The 16141-nt window shown below is 46.5% G+C and overlaps 1 protein-coding gene across 1 annotated transcript in view; it reads right to left on the bottom strand.

Moving 5' to 3' along the window:
* FN1 (fibronectin 1) overlaps positions 1–16141 on the bottom strand; it is a 52326-nt gene that overhangs the window by 2325 nt on the left and 33860 nt on the right. Inside the window, exons 26-43 of the mRNA XM_054277510.1 lie at positions 15622–15804; positions 14293–14382; positions 13908–14177; positions 13421–13537; positions 12905–13069; positions 12116–12271; positions 11257–11370; positions 9340–9609; positions 7418–7605; positions 6271–6358; positions 5929–6105; positions 5619–5708; positions 5263–5442; positions 4632–4721; positions 3455–3903; positions 2204–2342; positions 1322–1486; positions 144–269 (exon numbers count right to left, since the gene is read on the bottom strand). Coding sequence (XP_054133485.1) covers positions 144–269; positions 1322–1486; positions 2204–2342; positions 3455–3903; positions 4632–4721; positions 5263–5442; positions 5619–5708; positions 5929–6105; positions 6271–6358; positions 7418–7605; positions 9340–9609; positions 11257–11370; positions 12116–12271; positions 12905–13069; positions 13421–13537; positions 13908–14177; positions 14293–14382; positions 15622–15804 — 3057 coding nt within the window. The remainder of the gene's footprint in view (positions 1–143; positions 270–1321; positions 1487–2203; positions 2343–3454; positions 3904–4631; positions 4722–5262; positions 5443–5618; positions 5709–5928; positions 6106–6270; positions 6359–7417; positions 7606–9339; positions 9610–11256; positions 11371–12115; positions 12272–12904; positions 13070–13420; positions 13538–13907; positions 14178–14292; positions 14383–15621; positions 15805–16141) is intronic.

Here is a 16141-nt window from a genome sequence, read left to right as displayed (position 1 = left end):
GCCTTCATCTCCTGTGAGAACAGCCTGAAGCTGTCACCAGTTCAGCCTGAACCAGACACACTGATAGTCTGCTTGTCCCCCTGGCAGGACAGAGCTGAGACCTGCTGAAGGAGAGCTCAGACTGACAGCGCAAAGACACTTACGAGGTTCACACTTGAATTCTCCTTTTCCATTCCCAAGGCAGGTGCAGCTCATCATCTGGCCATTCTCCCCTTGCCTGTCCCACTTCTCCCCAATCTTGTAGTTAACTCCATTGTCATGGCACCACTCTGGAGAAGGCAGGGGAACAAGAATCAGGAGTTATCCCACAGGCAGCAGGAGGAAAAGAGCTTGGCATTGTCTCAGGAAAGGCAGGAGAAAGAATCTTCTCAGCTCATCTAAGTCCCAAGGAGGAAATGGATTCAGCTCCTCAGTTTTTAACTGCTGAAGGCTGTTCCAGCTCTGGAAAATGTGTAGAGGCTCTTGGGAAAAAAGCAGGATGTGACAAAGAGTGGGGAGAGGAGGCTTGGTTCACAGGAGATGAAAAGAAATGAAAAGGAATTTAATAGATGTGGGGCAGGATAGGAGAGAAAATATTTAAATGCTCTTTTTTGTGCAAATACCCAGCATAAAATTTACCACAATCTCACAAGACACCATGGGTAAGCCATGTGTATCAAATAATGAAATATAAATATTAATCCTGTAAAATAAGCATCTTTTCCTGTAAAATTAAGTGTCTCTACATAGACTCCTCTGAATCTATGCAAATTGCAGAAATACTCTCTCTGCTGAGCTTATTCCACAATTTAAAAGCCTAATTTCAATTAACTGGGTATGTGTTGTGTTAAACTGCTCCATCACAGACTTTTGTTCCATTCCCTTGTGTCAAGATGGATTTTTTTTCCATGTAAACCACACAGTTCTGCAAAGAATAAAACTTAATGCCCTAGGCAGAAGTGTTAGAAAAATTAGTTAGAAAACTGGTTTTGCAAGCTGCTTTGCAAAGGCTGCCTGCAATGCAAACCAGATTTATTGTAATACCAGCACTGGCTGTAATACCCACTGAAATCCACACTTTCCCATATTACCTACCCATGTCTGGCAAGGTAAAAATGTCTCTTATCAATATAATACTGATTGTTGCTGATGGCAATTCTAGATTAGCTGCAAAGCTCAGAGGTAACCAAAGTTTTCCATCACTTCTCACGATGCAAAACATCGCTTTGGTTTAAGATCCTGCCTTCATTTGCTCCATGTTTGGACCAGGCTGAATCTGTCAAACATGGCACTGCTGCTGGGGGAGAGTGGGGATGGGGATGGTTAACAGCAAGCTACTCACTAGAAGAGTCACATCTGAAATGGCCACTGCCAAAGCCCAAACACTGGCACCAGAGCTTAAAGCCAGTTTCAGATAAGCGCTCCCATTCCTCGCCAATGGAATAGAAGGAGCCAGTGTAAGTATCAAAGCAGGTGTCCTCAGCTGGCTGGTTTAATCCTTCAGACACTGCAACAGAAAGAGGAGAAACAGGCATCACACACAGCAATGGCAGCTGCTGACAGACAGACTGATTTTCTGTGAATACACACGTTTTTCTTCTTGTAATATCCTGGCAGTAATGGAGTTACCCCATGGGCATGTCCTTGATGGTTGTCAGCAGCCCAGCTCCCTGTGATTTATTTTCCATTTGCATGTGTCAGAGCAGTTGAATGATAAAAAAACTGACATGAAGGCTATTTTCATTTTGATTTGCCAAGTCTGAAGCAAGTGTGAGTTTCTGCATTTGCTGCTGGTGAGCAACAACCTGACTCTTGCCTGTTTTTAGGAGAAAATGTGCTGTAAGATGCTGAGGAACAGCAGGGGGTTGGTAGCTGCATGTGCACCTTTTTGGGGTGCTGCGGGTTCTGTGGCATGGCAGGGGATGGGAGGAGAGCAGACCCTGTGGTGGGGCACAGTGATTTGTCAGATTTGTCACCTTAGGAGTGTGCCTTGGCTGGTGAGTGCTTTACAGCCACCAGTTCAGGGGGTGATCATCAGGGTCAGGAGCTGATGGTCCAGAACCTCACAGATCACTTGTCCCAGTGTCCTGCTATGAACTGTCCTTGTCAGAAGTTTCCTTTCTGAACTTTTGTCAAGCTTGGGCACCAGGTAGGTGACCTTGAGTAAGGGGAATGAGGCAGGGGCTGCACAGGTCCAGCCAGGCTCCCTCAGGCTGTTCCTTACCAGTATTGCCAACTGTGACCACCTCCTCCAGCACCTTCTGTCTCCGGTGGTCCTTCAGGGCTTCCACTATGATGTTGTAGGTGGCCCCTCTGGTGAGACCCTTGAGCGTGGCACTAGAGGAAGTGCCAGGAACCCTGAACTGCAACAAGAGACAATGCCAGGTCACCAGAGAGGTGGTAACACCCTTTAGGTGTTACCTCTCTCATAGGAAAGGTTTAGGATGACCCCTATGCTCTGTACCATGACGGAGCCAGACCACTCCCCTTAGATAATCTAAGAATTTCAGATAACACCAAGTTAGACTTAGCTACCCTGGACTATGGATCATGAGGGGTTAGTTTTGCTATTTCAAGGAGACTTCATTGGAAGAGTAGGTAGCTGTACTTAGAGAAGCAGCACCTCAACCTCTGAAACTCCCACTCAGCTTGCTGCCCCCTTCCCTGGTGAAACATCACTGCTGACAGCATTTCTAAGTTTTCTGGTTTTGCAGTTTTACTCTGTAGCCTTTTCCATAAAGGAGATGAGGAGGCTTTCATCCACCCTGGTCTCAGCTACGTGTTAAACAGACTCTTTAGGCTAATTCCTGCCACTCCCTTTCTCAGAATCTCTGCTGGTCAGAGTGACTCTGAAACACGTACAAGCCTCTTCCCAGCCCAGCAGTCGAAGGAGTCAGAATTCTTCTGTTCTCCTCCTTAAGGTTGTTTATTGTTTGTTATCTATAAAATTCTTTCTCCAGGTCTGTCTGGCAGGTCAGGTTGAGGCACACTGGTGTTATCTTTTTATACTAAAAACTACATGTACACTATTTACCATAACTTCCCAATACCTATCACCTATGTTAGACAGTGAGCTTCTACTCTAAACCAATCCAAAAGTGCCACCATCACAGCAGAAGATGGAGGCCAAGGAGAAGGAGGAATCTGGGCATGTCCAGTCTATCTTGCCTCCTGAACCTCTATTCTAAAAACCCCAAAAAAATCTATTTTTCACTCTGTGATAAATTCACTATCATTCTACTCAAACTTTCGTGGCTTGTAAATCCTCATATAAGGTTGGTAATTTTTTCCATGGGTCAAGATCAAAGGCATAGGGGTGCCAAAGGCACAAGGTCTCTGAGGCGCCTGGCAGGGTCTTGAGTCCTCCAGGGCAGTCAGAGGAATTTTTTGGGTTCTGACACCCCTTAGCACAGCAAAGGCCCCTTGAGAGCCCCAGGTGAAGTTTCACCACCCCTGTGCTGAGCCAGCCCGTTACCTGCAGCGTGTCCTCGTCCTGGCTGACGGGCTGGCAGGAGATGATGTACTCGGAGCTCTCCAGCAGGGGCCTCCAGGAGATGGTGGTGTGGGACAGGGCCTCCTGGCTGTCGTTGCGCCGCGGCCCGTGCGGGTACAAGGGCTCCACCACGATGGGCACCTGGTAGCCGGGCACCTCGATGGCCTCGTCCACGCTGGGCAGCCTGGAGCCTGGCCTGAGGGGAGTGGCTGTGGTGGGCCCGGGCCGCCGGTAGCCGTGCTCCTCAAAGAAGATCTGCTGGCCCTGGTGTCCCACGGTCTGAGGGTGCCCAGAGGAGCCTGGAAGCTGGATCCCATTGCCATTGTCGTACCTGTTGTTGGTGAGGTAAGGGGTCCCCTCGTCAATGGAAGGCACGTCCAGGATGTCGGGCTGGTTGGGGTGTGGCCTGCTGATCAACGTGGGGAGCTCATCTGGCAAAGAAAGGTTGGAGGCCGTCAAGCAAAGCAACAAAAAAAGCTGCATTACACCACTCCAAGCATCAAATATTAGCCATTACACTTTTTATGACCTTGCACTGATTGTAAAGGTAATTTCCCTCTCTGCATCTTTCACACCTAAGTGTGCTGGTGTGAAATTTTCATACAGCTGAGCAACACTTTTAAACGCTGCAACCCACCATCACTGCTCAAACTTAGAAGGAATGGTTGCAAGAGATATTTGCAGGTTCTCATTTTAAGAGGAATCACTGGTAAGCAGGAAGAAACTTGTTCCTTGATCATATTTGGATGACCAGCTGGTAATTTGTGATAGGTCAATCTTGTACTGTGACAGTTGCAAAGTGAGAGGAATGCAACAAGTAACAAACTGAATGGGTTCTGCATTTGACACTATCAAGTGTTAGACAGTCATGTTAACCCTGATTAAATTATCCATGAGGTACCCAAGCAAGAATTCAATATCAAGCACACTGTTTTATTGGCTAGTGTTCAAACAGGTAAGTGTTACTAATATAAATTTAGAAGTATACCTCCTGCATCCTTAGAAAGGAAAACCTCCTTACAAAGCCTTCAAAGAAAAGGAGTGTGTGAACAGGGTATTTTTAAAAACATTATTTGAGTCCTCCACAAGTGTCCTTCAATATCTTTCACACTGTGAAAGCTCTCCTGTTGGCACACAACAATCCAGAGCTTTGTTTTACCTGTCCTTTTTCTGCCAACCAGTGGTTCACTCTTCTGATTGTTCTTGACAGCAATGATGTAGATGATGTATTCAGTGCCAGGTTCCAAACCTAGGGAGGGAGGAAGAACAATTTTAGACTTCTGAGTTGCTTTTCTTTATGATTATGTGTGAGAACTAAGGCAGAATGAGAGGCGGATATGGCTACAGTATTGGGTATGTGCATTTCACACTCGAGGTTTTCAGGACAGGGCAGAGTTCAGCCTCCTGTTCCTCAGAGCAAGCTTGTAGTCTGACCATGTCAGCTGTGATGATAAACCCAAACATAAGGGATCTTTAGCACATGTGACTGGTGGGTGCCAGAATCAGGGGCTTTTCTTTCTTGAAAGGATAACAACGGTGGTGACAGTGGAAACAAGCACCAGACTGTTCAAATGTGTGGTTGTTCTGATCAGTGAGGTGCAATGTGTTTGTAGGACAGGTGTGCTTACAGGACCACTCTCTAGTACTGGAATCCCCAAAAAAGGAACACAATTTTCTCCCTATTACCTAATCATGAATTATAATCACATTTTATAATTAGGCCTTCCCCCTCCCTCTCTCTCAAAATTCAAGTGTTTCAGGTGAAGAGCTCCCAGACAGAACAGAGTTACCAGTAATGGTGGCCTCGGTGGTGCCGGGCCGGGGCCGAGGCAGCACCTCCTTGACAGGTGAGCCAGGTTTCTCATATCTGATGATGTAGCCCGTGATCTTGGCCCGGGGAGGCTGCCACGTGGCCAGCAGGGAGTTGCTCGTGGTCGTGAGGAAGCGCAGGTTAGAAGGAGCATCGATAGCTGGGTGGAAACAAAAGGGTTTAAATCATCAAATACAGAAAACACCAGCATATTCTTCACCTGAGCTGCTTGACACCCTTCTCAAACCTACTGCCAGGGAATATTAAATGTGATCAGATACAGACAGCTCCTAACTGGCCATATGTGATTGCAAAAAGGTCAGACAAGGTCATTACCAGTGGAGGCATCCAGTACCACCGGGGAGCTACGTGCATTCTCGTTCAGAGTGTACAGGTAGATCTTGTAGTCAGTGCCAGGCTGCAGGCCTAAAATGAAGTTGAAACACAAATGTTAGCTAGGGAGAGGAAGCCACCTAAGATGGCCATCAGAAGGTCTTTCAATAACCTCTTCTTGGAGCCTAGTCTTGATGCCTCAGATATTTTTTCCCACTATTTGCTCCTGTAGTATTTCTCATCAAGGATATTCAAATCCAAAACAAGAACCCAGTGTACATTCTGATGTGACCCTGGAGCAGCGCTCACTTACCAGTGATGGTGTAACTCCTGAACTCAGGGCTGATGGTCCTCTGAATGGGGTTCTGGCCACCTGCAGGGACAGCTTCCACCAGGAAGCCAGTGATGGTCTCAGTCTTGGTCCTCCAGGTGATGGTGATGGTGGTCTCAGTGACATCTGTCACCCGGGGCCTGCGAGGGGGACTCACATCTGCACACAAGGGAAGGGTCCTGTCAGTACAGGGGGGATGGCAATCTTACCAGCCAAGGGTTGGTGCAGCCTGGGATGGAGCTTTGGACAGAGCCCCAGCTTTGGGCACAGCTCCTCTGCACCCACAGAGCCCCAAGTGGTCATTTGGGGAGGGTCACCACTTACTTTCAAGGGTTGTGACCACCCCCTGGGCTGGTCTGCTGGTCAGGGAGTCCTTCAGGGCATACACACTCACTTCATACTTGGTTGCTACCTAGAATGGACAGAGTTGTGCCATGTTAAGAGAAGGACCCAGCACAGAGGGAAATATTCCTGCCCTTAGTCAGTGTTTGGTGGAGCCACGTTTCTAAGTCATCACTTACTGAAATATGAAACCTTAAAATAAATTGGGGAAGGACTAATGGGATAATTCTAATTATTTCCAGCTGGAATAAAAGAGTAGGCACGGACCCTAAGACACTGCACATGTGCCCCCTCAGGAGCAGAAGAAATCCTGGAAGAAGCTTATTTATCATCCTTCATTTTAGAATCTGTGCTTTAAAGCTGATTCTTCAGAGAAACTCTAATTTCCCTCCTATTTTTCCCAGGGTTAATGGATGCCATTTGCTATGATAAAGAATAAAATAACGTGAATAAAAGATAACTGTGAATGTAACAGCATGGGGGGTTTTGTCCTTGGCTGCATCAGACCATGGGTCCACTTAGATTAGAATGTTTTTTAAGGCTCATTTTTGAAAATGATTCATAAAACTCCTTAAAAACAGATCAGTAACTTTTTAAGATCGCAGGAACCATAAAAGCTGTTATTTTCAGCCTTCTCCAGTTCAGGAACTCCTGAAATGCTTCCAGTGGAGAAGATGGCTATATAGCAAATTTAAGCCTAAGTCACAAAAGACTTGTATTTTTAATGTATATTTTGCAGATGTCTTAAAAATAGGCAATAGACTGCCAGAGCTCCCATATCACAGCTTGAAATCTCTGCATCAGATCACTTTATCTGACCTCTTTTGTGAGAGATGAGTAAAAGCATTTTGCTGGGTTACTTTTGATTGTGAACCTGGTAATTTGCATTTGATTAGGCATCCAATCTCTCTGTGCTAGATGAGGAAGGGGGTAGAATGCAGCTTCAGCAGGCCAATTACTTGCCTTTTAAAAAAACTACAGTGCTGAGTAGCTGCAGGCTGACTTGCCATGAGCTTCAGAGCCAGACCCTCAGGAGCTGAAATGATCTACTCCAACTGAAGCTCCTGACCCAGGAATCTGACATTTCTTCAAAAAAATCTCATTTCCACAACACAAAGAAAAAAGATACCATCAAGCCAGACACGACTGCAGATGTGCTGTCTGGAGAAAGGTTGATTTCCTTCATAGGACCAGTCTTTTCTTTGGGGTTCACTCTGACTCTGTAGCCAGTGAGGCGAACGTTGGGTGCGTTCCAGTTGATGGTGAGACTGGTGGGAGTTACCTGAGTAAACCTCAGGTTTGTTGGAGGTGGAATTGCTGCAAAAATCCAGACAGGCATGGGGTTACTTTAAAAAAAGACAGTTGGGTAAGACAGTATTGTGTCCTGAACATGAGACAGGTTTAGGCCAGGAAAGTGGAGTGCCTTGTACAAACATAGGCATAAAACACTGTGGGAGGGGATGTTGTTCAAACCTACAGAAACACTTTTCAGCAGAAATTAGGAGATATCAATGCTTCAATCCTGAAGTTAAGTGAGCAATGACATTTGCTGGGATACAAGGTAAAGGCTTGGGAAGGTGATTAAATCCCTAGTAGGCCAGGCTGTTTTAATTATTCTACCACTCTCTGCTTTTCATCACGCAGCTCACAGTTTAGTCCTGCTCCACTCGCCCCGGTCTGTTCATTTCCAAAATACCATGGATGATTTACAAAAGTGAGTAGGAAGCAGGCTGAGGAATTGCAGAGAAGATATAAAAATACTGCAAATGGAGAGGGGAAGCATTTTACAGCCACTTACACAGCGAGCAAGGCAATGGAAAAGCAGAGCTGTGGTGGCCATAAGGCTCAGCACACAAGAGCCTGTTCAGGAACTAAAACATCCACTAAACTTACAAACAAATTCCTGCCCAAAAAAATGAGTGTCCATTGAAATAGTCTCTTGCCTTACTGTTGGTAAGCCTGGGGCTGTAAACAGAGCAAAGATACCCCTTAGCATAGTACCCACTATGGCACATTGCTATCAATGCTTTCCAGTTTTACAAAGTGGAAATACAGGATAATTCTTCCTTCTGGCTTAGCTCAGAGCTCAATCTAAAGCCCATGAGAGTCAATGGTAAGTCTTGAATGACTTCAAATCCACTTTTGAACAGCCCTCAAAAGGTAAACCACAGAGGGTGTGTTTGAAAAAGTATTATATTTGCATTTCTGGCAGGTAGTCAGCCAGCTGTTCCATCATTACATCACTTTGCCTTAGTTTAGCACAGCAGATCCATACACTAGGACCCACTGAATTCATTCCACCCCTGGAATTAAAGTGCCAACTTTTCAGCCACAAATGAATGGGAGACCTTTATTACACAGGTGCTACCTGTCTTTGTAATAAAGTCACATCTGGTAATGCTGGAAGCATGGATTCCATATTGCGGGAAGCAAAGTCAAGCTAATTCCTTGCAGTAATTTTCCTTTCATCAAGGAATTTTCAATGCATGGAATTGCAGCTGGATCAGCCTGGCACAGAAGGAAGTCTCCTGTGGAGGTGATGAGGTGCAGGGTGTGGGCATGCAGTGGGCTGTGGTCCCTAGGGCAGTGCCAGTAAGGGATCTCTGTGAGACCTGAGAGGTCAGCAATCTGCCAGCCCTTCCTGCTGATCTTTGGCTCCAACAGAAAGGTCCCTGAGCCATGAAGGCTGCCCTCATCTCTCTTGTTGGTCCCTACCTGTGCTTTGAGGTGTCCCATACCTTGAAGGCAAGACAAGAGCATTGTGAGAGTGCTCACCATGGCTCAGGCTCTGCAACCAGGGATATGAAACCACTGGACACCCTCCCTCCTTTCTCTGAGGAGGAGATCTGCAATCCTGCTCTCTTCCCTGACGTGTATGCAGGCTGACTCTGCTCCAGGCAGCCCTCTGGCCCCAGCTAAGCCATCCCTCAGGAGCAATCCCATCCCCTGGGCTGCCCCGCTTGGAGCACCAGTTGCACATGGAAGCACACTTGACCCCTGGGGGCAGAACCCGTTGCTGCCATGGCCTGCTGGGGGTGGTGGGAGCTGTACCTGTGGACTGGGTCCCAGTGAGGGGCAGGCTCTCCATGTCATCGTAAATGGCAACGATATTGATAGTGTACTCAGAACCTGGCCTGAGGCCATGCAGCTCAGCAGTGTCTTCTTCGCCCCCTGGGGCCGGCAATAGCTCATGGATTCCATCCTCAGGGCTTGAGTAGGTCACCCTGTACCTGGTGACTTGCCCCTGAGGGCTTTCCCAAGCAATTTTGATGGAATCAACATCCACCTCAGTGAATGTTAGTCCTTTAGGGCGGTCAATGTCTGTTAGGCAAATTAACGGTAAGAGGTTAAGTGATAAAAAGCAGGTTGTGGGTGAGGAAAATAAAAAGCATTTCCATTACATGCAAAGCGGTTCTCAGTCTGGTGTGGCAAGGGGGGCACTGGATTCTCCTCTGTGCTGCACCTTGCACGCATGCTTGCATCCCTAAGCCTGAGTTTGCAGTGCCAGGCAGCAGGAAAGCAATCTTGGCTTTGCTGAAACCAGAAGGACCTGCATTGCCACCTTCAAAGCAGCCAGGACACCAATTCTCACCTATTTTTGAGTCCCCTTGGCACCAAAACCCCTTTCACACAACCTCAATGGCATTAAGCTACCTTAAAAGGGGATAAGAGAAAAAAAGGAATGGGAGTGCTAAGACCCATTTCTGCCATGTAAATGGTTGCTGGTGCCAAAGGCAGCCAGAGAACCCAGCTGGCTCTGTAAGTTTGGGTTCATGCTGCACTTGCTGTTCACTACTGGGAGCTGCTGTGCTAAGTGCCAGTCCAAGGAGAATCCATCCCACTATTTTCTTTCATAAATTAAGATCCAATTAACATACTCATCAAGAAAGCAAAATTACTCAGCATATTATATTGTAGAATCCGTTAGAAACAAACTTTTCAGCTTTGTATTGAGTGCACAGGGAATGTCCACAGGTGCAACTGGGTGATATGCACACCTCCATTAATTAAACCAATCCACTGGATTTCCTGGCAAGGTGGGAGCTCAGAGCAGGGGAAGTGAGCCTTGTTCTCAGAAGTCTGGAGTGGCTATCACAGAAATACACAAAATGGGAGGATCTAGCATGTGATTTTTATATTCAATCAGAACCATGCTTTTCTAGAAAGCTTCATCTTTCTAATTTGCCATGTTGTATTAGTCCTCATTTTTCTGCATTTTCTAGTTGGCAAAGGTGATTTTTGTCCAGGAATTTGCTGGTTTGAATGTGGACTCTTCACTCATCTCTGCAAAGCTCTGGAGAAGCCCCTGCTGTCTGCAGTGTTTGAGGATGAGTCATGGTTTTGAATACAAGCTTGAGCAGGGAAGTAAGAATCAAATTCCTACCCCAGAGGTATCCCTCAAAAGCACTTTAGCTCAAACATATCCCTGAGTTACAAGGTCTTCTGTCTCTCCTGTGACCTGAGCAGGATGCTGTTTTCTACACAGCACCTCAGTCCTGGAATTTCATTTTTTTGCAGTGCTTCATCTGAAGTATAACCCATGTGGTTTCCCTTACTCTCACACACAGGGCAAGGGCTCCCAAGCCCAGTCCAGTCCCTTAACAGCAATCACCTTTGCCACCTAGCTCCACACAAAGGAGATGTCGGCACATTTTATCCACTGATTGGCTGATGGCAAACCCAATTGGTTGTTGGAAACCCCAAAAGGCTTTTGTAGCTTTAGTGAAAGAAAATAAGAAGCGCAGCACTTTGAGGGGGAGTGAAATTGCATTTTGGCAGTGTTTGAGGCAGAGGGACTGCATTTTTGCCAGCATCTGCAACTTAGGTGCATGGTACTTCTCACAGGGCAGACCACCTCACTCTCTCCTGGAGACCAGGCCCCTGGCTTTTGCTTTCCCTGGGAATGTGGTGGTAGGTTCAGAGATCAATAGAAAACACGTGTTGGTTGCCATGAAGTGAAATACGTACTGGTGACAGCTGTCTGAACCAAGGGCTGGCTCTCCCCGTTCTGATTCTGAGCATAGACACTGACCACGTACTCCACTGTGGGCTGCAGACCTTCAATAGTGACTTGAGTTTGATCTGGCAGGAGAGAACACCATCAGTCAGAAAGAACAGCACAGAGCTGGCCCCAAAGTAGCCTTGAATGAATGGCCTGTCTAAGCCACACAGTGAATAAATGTTATTAAAACAAGGTGGGACTGACAAATTAAATTTGCCTTTAAATTGCACCATGCTTCTCTGGCAGTGCACAATTGCCATTTGTACCTGCTCCAAGGCTCCACAGTTGAAAGGGCAAGTTAGCACAGTGGATAGAACTAGGTACAGGGAGACCAACTGTCATCAATTTTAGGATAAGACTGACCACCAGCTCAGCTGCATCACAAACATCCCCAAGTGCTGTGCTGATCCCACAACATGCAGTCTTCCTGAGAGCTGACATGGCAGGTTCCACAGGTACTACACTACAAACCTGTAGCGTACGTGACTGAACCCATGCTGTGGCCAAGGGTCACGTTATGTGGCTTCCAGAAGGATTTCAGAGCAAGTTCTGCTGGATGCTAGAAAATCCAATGCTATTTCTTTGAAATGCAGGTGCTTTTTATGCACACTGCCAAGAACAAACTTCTGCAGTACAGTGGTGTCAAAGAAATACGAAGCTTTTGGGACAAAAATCTGCCTGAGCTCATCTGTCCTGAATGAGACAGAACTGAAAATCAGCAAGATGCAAAAAAACCCCCAAAAAACAGGTACAACCAGCAGCAGGATTTCAGTGGTCACATGTTGCACTCTTTACAGAGCCAGTGAAGGATGACATAAGTCTTACCTGCAGGGACATTTTTCGTTTTTGAGGGCCCATGTCCATTCTTGGGATTAGCAGTCACCCGATAGCCTGTGACTGGGGATGTTGAAGGGAGCCATCTGATGCTGATACTGTTGTCCTGGACATCAGTGACTTGCATCTGGGATGGTGTGTCTATTTCTGGTCAACAAAAATAATTTTTCTGAGTATGTTGGTACAGGAAACCCTCCCTCCACTTTCGTGTCCTGGCTGAATTTTATTCTGAACTGCTTAGAAGAGAAAACACATGTTGCTATTTATTTGTCTTCCATGGTAGCCCAGAGCAAAAAAGCCTGAACCATGATGTGTGGGTGAGTGATCTCATATCAATGTTAGCTGAGGATTTTTGTTGTTTTAAAGGCTACTTAATGTCTTTATCTGCAGCTACAGAAGGAGTAGGATTTGGCTATATCCAAATCAGGAGCGAGACAACAGTCTTGGCATTAGAAAAAATGGCAAGACTCCTCAGGATCACAATCTGACAGTGAAGCACTGGAGTTAAGCCAGCAGTGACCCCACATTGAGAGCCCAACAGGATTTCCATTCTGCAGTGAGCAGCTGAGCACTGCTTTTATCTCCATCTGGACTCCATAGGTTTTCCTTCTCCAGGGCCACAGACCCCTTCTGTACCACCAAGCTACACAGCTCCACAAACTGATGGCCCTACAGCCCATGGCTTCTAAAAGAAACCAGGGGTCAGCAATACACATTTATGGGGAAAAGCCAACACAAAGCTGTGGGGTTTTTGCCTTGTTTGGTTTAATCAGATCTCACCTGTCCTGTAGGTGACAGTGACTGGCTTGCTGCTGGCAGGGCTGTCTCCACGGCCAGTCACAGCATACACAGTGATGGTGTATTCAACACCAGGCTTGATGCCAGTGATGGTGGCAGTGGACACTGTGCCAGGCACTGTGAACTCCTGCACTGGGCTGCTTCCACCTAGCAAGAGTAGGTTAAGAAAGAAATGTGATGGATCTGTAAAGCATACATTTAAAGTCTCTACAAAAAACAGGACAGTCCTACATGCATCAAACTGAAGACAGGACCCTGTTGATTTCAGCGGTTGTTGGGTCAAAATTGTTTTGAGGAAAAGAATGAAACTTGTACATAGAACCACTTCTAAAATTACTCTAGATACCCTTTCTTTTAGGTAGACAAAAGATAATTTGCTCTTTTTTTAAAAAGGCACCTATGTGTCTGCTACAGCCCAAGGTGCCTTTGCTGTTTGCTTTCTAATGGCCGCAGAACAGAGTTTCTGGTCTGTGACCAGCTGTAGCAGCCTGCCCTCACCTGTTTCACCATAAGTGATCCTGTAGTATCTGACTGTCACTGCAGGAGCATCCCAGGAAATCTTGAGGCTGGTTGGGCTGGTAGGGGTGACTTCCAGGTCCCTTGGAACATCAGACACTAGAAAAACAGAATTGAGAAGGAATTTAAAGAGAAGAAATTTAAACACAGTTGTACATCAGCTACATACTCCACTTATACTGTGCTCCTCTGCTACTCATCTGTCTGTCCTTGGAAGAGGAATGTGCTCTGAGCCAAAGAGATGTATCTGGTTAAAAACCATATGGCACTGGACTGGATTTAATGAAAGCAGTTCTGCTGGCCCTAGAAACATCTGAAAGCAGCATGGGTCCTCCCACCTTGTCCTAAACCAAGCCCTACCTCAGCACACAGGCATTTCCTCATGAGTGAAGCTGGCAGGGAAGATGTGGTTTAAGAGGAATGACTTTGCTAGAGGACACCCCAAACGCAGCAGTCCCTGCAGCCTCACCTGTTGTCTGCTGGCCAACCAAGGGCAGGCTCTCCTCCCTGCCGTTGACAGCGATGATGCTGACCACGTACTCGGTGCCTGGCAGCAGGTTGGTGAGGGTGATGGAGTTCCTGGAGGGGGGCACCCTCTCCTCCTTGGGCCGGGCCCCGCCCTGCTCGGGCTGGTAGCGGATCCTGTAGCCCGTGATGGTGGCACGGGGAGCGATCCAGTGCACCGTGAACGAGTTCGCCGTTATATCCGAGAAGTCCAGGCCAGTGGGGGAGTCCAGGCCTGCGTGGTTCAAGAGACACAAGGGTGAGCTCAACCAAACTGCTTGGCATCATCACAGGAGAAAAAAATGCAATTAAGTCCCACTAATGAATTCTTAAAGGATGCATCCAAGTACCTGTTTTCTGGACGCCGTACAAAGGTGCGCTCTCATGCTGCTCAGAAACGCTGTAGACTCTCACCAGATATTCAGTGCCAGGGAGCAGGTCTGTGGAGTTGGAGAACAGGAATGTGGGCTAATGTTTCTTTGCTAACATCAAGAAGTTAATCAACCTACACGATTTTAACTGTGCTTTTTAGGAGACAATCAGGTGTTGCTTGATGGAAGATCTGAACTTCCAAGACAATCAAAGGTTTAAATCAGTTATTTTTGTGGTATTGTGGTTCCTTGCAGTGCTTTAGCCTGAACGAGCATGATATCCTATATCATTGCTTCATCAGTTTGTGGAGACTGACTAGAAGCAATTACCTTTTTACAGGGTTCATTCTGGTTATCTACCAGTTTATCTATGCACCAGGCCAAAGCTTTAGCTGATATAAGGGCCAAAGATTTCCAACAAAGCTGTTCTAAGTCAGACAAACTCTAGATTTTGTTTTTATTCTGAAAAAAGGTCTTGTCTCTTACGTAACCAACCGGATTCTCAGAGAAAAAAAAAAAAAACTATAACTATAACACAGCTTTTGCCCCAAAAATTAATGTCTGCTTTTGGAAAATGCCCAACTTTTGCTGCCATGTCCTGTAAGGTTCCAAAACAGGATGTGCTTTCTGGTCTGAGCATACAAAGTCAAAGGAGCAATGGCCTTTTGCATATTCTTATCCTCTTCTGAACCTCTGCGCTGCAAGTCCTTGACATTACTGGCAAACCAGGCGAACAACACGTATTTACTGTTAATACCTAACCAGGCTGCAAATCAATGCAATTGCCTCACAGCCTGATTCATCACTGTCCTTGGATTGATAGGAAAAAACTTGCCTGTGGTTTGGCTTTAACTTGGGTAAAGCTAGAGGCCAAATCCCATTTGGTGTGAGTTTCTATGAGGCTGCTTGCAACATCACTTTACATCAGCTGAGAATTTGGCCAGCCACACTCAAACAATTTTTTTTGCCTCGTCTTGTGCTACGTGGACCTTCTCACCCTCTACAACCTGTAGCAAGGTGAGGGCCAGTCTTTTCTCCAAGGTAACAAGAAAAGACAAGACCTCAACCTGCACTAGAGGAGATTGAGGATGGATATCAGGAAAAATTTCTTCACTGAAAGGTTGGCCAGGAATGGAGTCACCATCTATGGAAGTGTTCAGGTGGTGTGTGCATTGGCACTTGGTGGTGAACATGGTGGTGCAGGGTTGAGGACTCAAAGTCCTTGGAGGTCTTTTCTCTTGTTAATCTTATGATTTTATGATGAGGGGCTTCTTATGTTTGTTTGATTTATGCAGGTAACCCACTCACTTGTTAGGATGACCATGTTGTCTGAGGGTGAGACTGTGACCTCTGCAACGTCTTCCTCCTTCTTGGCGGGCGAGTAGCGCACCAGGAATCCGCTCAGCACGATGGAGGTCGGGGCAGTCCAAGTCACCCTCATGGTGTCAGGCCCCACGTTAGTGAAGCGCAGGTCAGTGGGAGGAGGCACAGCTACACAGCAAAGAACAAACCCACCTCAGCTCTCAGACTCATATTGAGCAAGGGGTCTGCTCAGGGAATCAACCACCAGAGAAGGTATCTCATGCACAACTGACTACGGCATCAGACTCATGCAAACAGACTTCTAAACTACATTTGGTTCTACTGCAGTTAAGGGAAAAATGTGTCTGCACTGCTGTCAGGCTGCTTTAACCTCCTGGCAATTCCTGATATGTTAAATGTACCCCGTGGGGCTAATTTAAAAACAAGGTAGCAAGCTTCAAGGATGTGCTTCTAGCAGCTGGATTTTGTATTACAGATGTGGTGCCAAGAGAGGTTTAAAGTTGCC

Source organism: Melozone crissalis, unplaced genomic scaffold (assembly GCF_028551555.1).
Source record: "Melozone crissalis strain CALT ecotype California unplaced genomic scaffold, PUWL_Pcris_2 ptg000023l_1, whole genome shotgun sequence".
NCBI classification, from domain to species: Eukaryota; Metazoa; Chordata; class Aves; order Passeriformes; family Passerellidae; genus Melozone; species Melozone crissalis.
This window is presented reverse-complemented; position numbering and strand designations above follow the sequence as displayed.